The sequence below is a fragment of the Pyxicephalus adspersus genome, chromosome 4 (genome assembly GCF_032062135.1).
Source record: "Pyxicephalus adspersus chromosome 4, UCB_Pads_2.0, whole genome shotgun sequence".
Taxonomy (NCBI): domain Eukaryota; kingdom Metazoa; phylum Chordata; class Amphibia; order Anura; family Pyxicephalidae; genus Pyxicephalus; species Pyxicephalus adspersus.
This window is the reverse complement of record NC_092861.1, coordinates 63,259,197-63,265,217: the sequence shown is the minus strand read 5'-3', so window position 1 is coordinate 63,265,217 and position 6,021 is coordinate 63,259,197. Positions and strand designations below refer to the sequence as shown.

At 35.7% G+C, this 6,021-nt stretch overlaps 1 protein-coding gene across 1 annotated transcript in view; it reads right to left on the bottom strand.

The window, feature by feature from the left end:
* Positions 1–3,220: 3,220 nt before the first annotated feature.
* FBXO9 (F-box protein 9) overlaps positions 3,221–6,021 on the bottom strand; it is a 15,116-nt gene continuing 12,315 nt past the window's right edge. Inside the window, exons 11-13 of the mRNA XM_072408444.1 lie at positions 5,867–5,960; positions 5,021–5,175; positions 3,221–4,509 (exon numbers count right to left, since the gene is read on the bottom strand). Coding sequence (XP_072264545.1) covers positions 4,401–4,509; positions 5,021–5,175; positions 5,867–5,960 — 358 coding nt within the window. The 3' untranslated portion in view covers positions 3,221–4,400. The remainder of the gene's footprint in view (positions 4,510–5,020; positions 5,176–5,866; positions 5,961–6,021) is intronic.

The window sequence follows — 6,021 nt, the reverse complement described above, 5'->3', positions numbered from 1 at the left end:
TTCCTGTGTAGATTAGTGGGGAAAAATGACAAACATTTGCAGAATCAACCTACAACATAACAACATTGAAAAAAAAAAGTCTGAATACTTTCTAAAGCCACTAAATATATATAGTGTGTGAGAGATTCTCCCTAAGTTTGACCTTTACAGAAATAATTTCTGCAATAAAAAAACAAACAGGTTTCAAATTAAATCAGCACTCCAGGCTCAGATAGATAGTACGAATGAATACAACTGTATTAAACACAAGCATTCTAAGAGTCTGAATTTGACTTTCCATAGGCTTACTGCAGTCACTGCACAGTAGAGCTCAGCTTGGGAGAGGCAGAAGCAGCACAAGGAGCCGATCAGTTGCTTTGCAGTTTCCATGAGCTAACAATGAGCACACCGAGGAGGAAAGTTTAGAATGACAGAAAGAAACTTATTACCGGTACTCTGTTGCCTTTCCAATTTGTGTCTTAACCAAGGGCAGTAAATAAAGAAAATCTGGTCCTGAGGTGTGGCACAGAGCTGTGTAAATCACAGAACTTGATGTTTTAGGTATTCCCTAGCACCTATTTTTCTCAAGGGTTCCTCCAGGGTAGAAATGCAAAGGTTGTTCTAGATAGAGCAGACAAGCTTTCAGTTTTAAACAAAAAGCAAGTTAGGCCGACACTTTTTCACAGCGGCCTGCTCATGCATTGCAGCGTATTGGCAGAAGTCAGAACCTTCACCGGTGTTGGCTGTGGTTGCAAAGGGTAAACAAAATAAAAACTTATGAAACATTTCACTTATGCAGTTAAGTGAACAGGTATGAAATTCATCAATGCATTGTGTTTTTGGAATTAATTTCTATCCTCTCTGGATTATGGATGCCACTTGGACCCACCCTAGATAGCATTAGTACCGAAACCCTGATGGGGACTACACAATATTGCCGCAGGGCTTATTTGTACTATATTAGAGGTATTTTTTTTTTTTTCACCTTCCTTTACTCACCCCATTCTCCCCCCTCCTACATCCTTGTTTGTTGATGGGTTTGTTGTGATATTGTATTGTACTGTTCCCTATTTATGTAGGAAACATAATAGAGCTGGAGTAGTCACAGATTGTTTTTTGCTATATCTTAGGCACCTTGATTGCCTGATCTTTGCTCATGCCTACATTGCCCAGTACAGCCCGGTTCTGCTTTAAAAGTGTCCAGTATTCTTGTTTGCCTTGTTTTGTGTTTGTTTTACTGCAAAAAGTCTTTTAAACAAGGAATGAAAAAAAAAGGAAGTTCGGATGTTTTAATATAAATGGTGAGTAAAGTGCCTGATACTTTATTGTATTTATGTATCATTTAAGTATTCTAAAGCCAACAAAAACTGGATGTATCCAGGTGACTGAGGTGTGTTACCCAACAATGTTAGGTCGTAGGGCATTGCACAAGCCTTTAAAATGTCAGCAGCTGGAAGGTGTGTTATGTGTACAATAGTCACCATAAAACACATCATATTTTATACTGTACAGTTCTCTCAAACCTGTTCCCAGGATTCAGCACCACAACACATTCTGATTATTTCATTATACATTTTGCACAACAACCAAATATATTAAAAAATGCACAATTCTGATTCATACATGGAAATACATAAAATAAAGGGGTGTTCAATGGTGAATACCCAATGGTAGGAAAGAAATGCAGTCAACTTCTTCCTTGCCTCACTACTTGGAATGTCAATGAACTGAATGCAGCCAGTGAAGTTTCAAGTCGAATATTCACATTATTGTTTGAGGTAAGTGACTTACCAAGTAGTTTTCAGATGAAAGGTAATTATGAGAGCTTTCATCTTCAGATAGTTAGTGATAGTAGCTGCCATGCTCTGTTCTGACAGGTCTTTTTAAAAGACTAATAAAGCCAACTTTTAGAAGGTGCTGAAAAGTTTGAAACATTAGTTCTTACAGCAGTGCATATTTTTATGCTTGGAAATGATTGTATCGTTAGTTTTCTGAATAGCTGTTTCCATCTGCACTTTTATTTACAATAAAACTAATTATAAATTTCAAGGCTGATTGTCTTTTTTTGCTTGCTGAACTACTGGAATTAGTGAAGAGGAACTTCAGCTGATATTGTGCTAGGCATGTGGCGTGTCTCTGAATCTTTAAGGAGGGATAGCCAGTCTCGAGGCATACCTGCACCAATGTATAAATTGATATATATGTTCCAAGATGGAGTCCTCATAGAATAGTTAGGGACCACACTTCACAGGGGGACCTCAATGATGTAGTGTGACTGGATTAGGTACATATTACCATAATCTTAAAAATCTGCCGGAAAGTTTAAGAGTGGAAGCTGGTATGGTCACAAAGGATTAACCAAATGGATATTCATGGTTTTAGTTTTGGAGTTGAATCTCCAATATGTGATCAGGTGTCTACAAACTTTGAACCAAATAACTTAAAATTTGTAATTACAAAACTTTGTCAGAGGTTCACAAGCAATACTTTGTTACTTTTATTGAGAACACCAGACATGTTTATTTTAGTTCAAGTTCCTAAAAAGGTTTATCATAATATATGTATTAAATAAACACTATATAATCAGGAACATAATCCCAATCTGTTTTTATGTTTTGTTTTGTTTTGTTTTTCACTTGGTGATGTTGCCAGTAAAAATTGCTGTCCTAGGGTCACCATGCTCACTCACTGTACTGTAGTAGGACCATAGACACCTCCCACTCTTCTCTCTATCATAACAGATGGGAAGGGTTTTGTAGTCTTCAGAGATGGCCAAGAACAATGTAACTGATAAGAATACAGCACAGGGAATTATCAGAAAAATGTATGGCAGGATCAACAGGTATTTTTTGCACTTATCAAAATGAGAACCAACCAGTTTCATGGCATATTTTACATGCCAATAGGGAAGGGCTCACTGGTATGACTGTTTATAGCCCACTTCTAACACTGCTAAATATTATTTCTGATATCACAAACTACTTATTTGGAAGCTAAAAAGATGTAAAGCTACACTATTATATTGGACAATAGTCTTTCGAAACAAACGGTCATGCTCGTCTCCAGTGAAAATGTTTTTAGCAGTCCCTCGACATTGTTCATCAACCCATAAGAATGGATTGATGTGTGATGGATAAGGAAAGGCCACTGTTCACTCTCCTATAAAGGAGGGGGATGCTGCTCGCTTGCTTGTCCTCCCCTCTCTATAGAAAAGAACGACACAAAACAAACCACAACCATGATGAGTAACAAGTCATTCAGTGTATTTACTTGCTTGCAGCCTCTTTCCAGCGCTTAGTTTAATACAACTTGGAAAGGAAAATACAGAGGTAACAAAGATACATAAAACACAAGGCTTTCTTAAATGGGTTCCATGGCAAAATACACTCCTCATTCCTGCAAGATTATAACAATCCAAGATTGTTTTGCCAAAGGTCCCCCTAATAAACAGTGAAAATATTGCACTTAATTCTCATTGAAAGTGGAAATAATTTTCTAGTTCTGCATCACTGGCTGATTTCCATTTGCAATTTAACAACTCTATGCAGCTAAAGCATAAACCCTCATTAACTGGGAGAGAAAATAACATTGAGAATGCTATAAAAATGGTAATTTTAGGTTTAGAGTGACAGGGACTGCAGCACTTGGTTCAAGAATTTATACGTGTATGTATCTACTGTAAAAATTCAGTACTGTGAAGTTCCACTGCCACCTTCCTCCTCACCCTGCTTTTTATTTATCCTGGTTTCCTACTTCAAAAGGCAATTTACTAGCCTTCTAGCAATGCAGAATAAGCAATAAGGGACGAAGGACCAAGAAGGAACTGCACTGTGAAGAATTTATTTCTGGGGTACTTGCTAGGGAAGTGTAATGTGAGTGTCCCAAGTGACCTAATTACCCTGTATCCCAAATTTTCTGTTTTAGGTGGAGCTCCTATTTAATATTCCATTGTTTTAGATGAAACATGAGAGGAAATTGTAAAAGCAATGCATTCTTCTATTTCCTCTATTCTTTAAAGAAAATCGTTTGGATATATTAAGAGTGTAAGGACACAAATTAGATATCCTTCCCTATGTCATGTACCACCTTCAGTAGGTGAAGGTCTTGAATACAATATTCATTTATACAGCCATGGGGCGACTTATGTATCAACAGAAACATCCAATATTAACATACTGAAAGAAAAAAAAGAGCTAGGAACAAAAAATGCGCTGACAGAATTATCAAAACATTTCTGCAAAATGCACAATGCTTGAAAAGAATTCAAGTTTAGAAAAACAATTCTACCCCTACATGCCCCAAAACAAAATAATTTCTTGAAGCACCCACTGTTTGCAGCAGAAGTTACAGATATATGTATGCCAAAAGCTTCATTGTTTTCTTATTATCCGTATAAATCATGCAGAAATGAAGGAGAAACTTTAGAGTGGTCTCTCTGATACAGCAGTATAACTCTTCACACGGGCAAAGGACAGTGGGGTGTACATCTTATCAATGTCAAATGATGTTACCGCTGTCTCTCCAGTGGATCTGTAAAAAAGGTTGATTGAAAACCAAGACAGACAATGAATGTAAAATTTATACACAGGATGACTAACAACAACGAAAACTAAGCTTAACAACCAATTCTTTTAATTTTTATCCTGCACAATAGTTTGTGGTTGGTTTCCCTACATTTTCATAAATCCATATTATTTTGTACATTTTAAGCCATCTGCTGTTATGTACTTACTAAACAGAGATGGATAGACAGAAATAGAAATTATTCCATATGCAGAGCCTTTGCTTCATTCTTTCTTTTTAAGTTGCTGCCTCTAATATAATTTGATACAAATTTAGATGGACGCAATTAATGCATAACAATATCAAGTCTTTGTGAACTGAAACTTTAGGAATAAAATATTGTATTAAACAATTTAATAGGCCTATAAATCATATATGAAAATATTATCTCAAATATGAACTGAACACAACAGACAATAAATATTTTTGCAATGTTGTTTTGTGGAACTGTAGACATGAATCTCATTCTCAAACTTACTTGTATGTAATATGGCAAGAATGATGAATCCAAACCAGTTTGTTAAATTTGTAACGACCACTTGAGCACAGCTGAAGACCTACATGAAAGCTGTGGTCAGTTTCTGGGACTGGGGCACGACGGAAATAACGATATTTTTGGTACTCTGTAGGTTTCTGGATTGAAGAGAGAATATAAAGTGTTAAGGAATAAATCCAGCCTGTGAATGTTCGTAAAAATACATCATTTCATAATGCTATTACCAATAACCAATGTGAATTTAAAATTGGAACAAAGCAAATGTGCAATTTCCAACAACTAACCAGTGTTCATATTTAAGGGGAATGTATAAGGTTTTGTATATATAGTGATTACCATTTTTTAATGCCTAAAAAAAATAAAAATGAAAATGTTTTTCTTTGTTATGTATATGTGAAATAAATTATTAGAATAAGAAATAATATGTTTTCTGTCAGCAACCTGACTGGGGAGATTATTTCTTACTCCAATCCCTGTGATACCAATATAAAAAACACAAGGTTTGTTAGAAGTCAAACGTCACATTAAGAATGTATTTTTGTCATAATAACTCTTATTGAAGCGATTTCTCATCTCGTAATCTTCTGACAGTAAGGGAGAAAAAAATTTCCCAAGTGGGGAACAGCAAATAAAGCCTGACAAAAGGTTGTCAAATGTTTTAGTTAGAGTCAGGCTCAAATGCTTTTCCTGAAAAATGACTAGTTGTTTAAAAGCTCAAAAGCTGAAAGTAAAACTGCGCACACTGAACAAAACAAATTTGTGGCTTATCCTTTCTTCTCCCCTCCATACAGACAATTAGCGAGAGACAGTATGAAAACACACACATACCTCTTCCTTCTTGGTGGTTACCACTGCATAAACTTTGGTTTGGTTATCAGTGTCTTGAGTAAGACGATAATGGCCAAGCAGCGCAGAATCAATTCTAAGGAACAGCAAACATTTTATTTATATATATATATATATATATATATATATATATATAT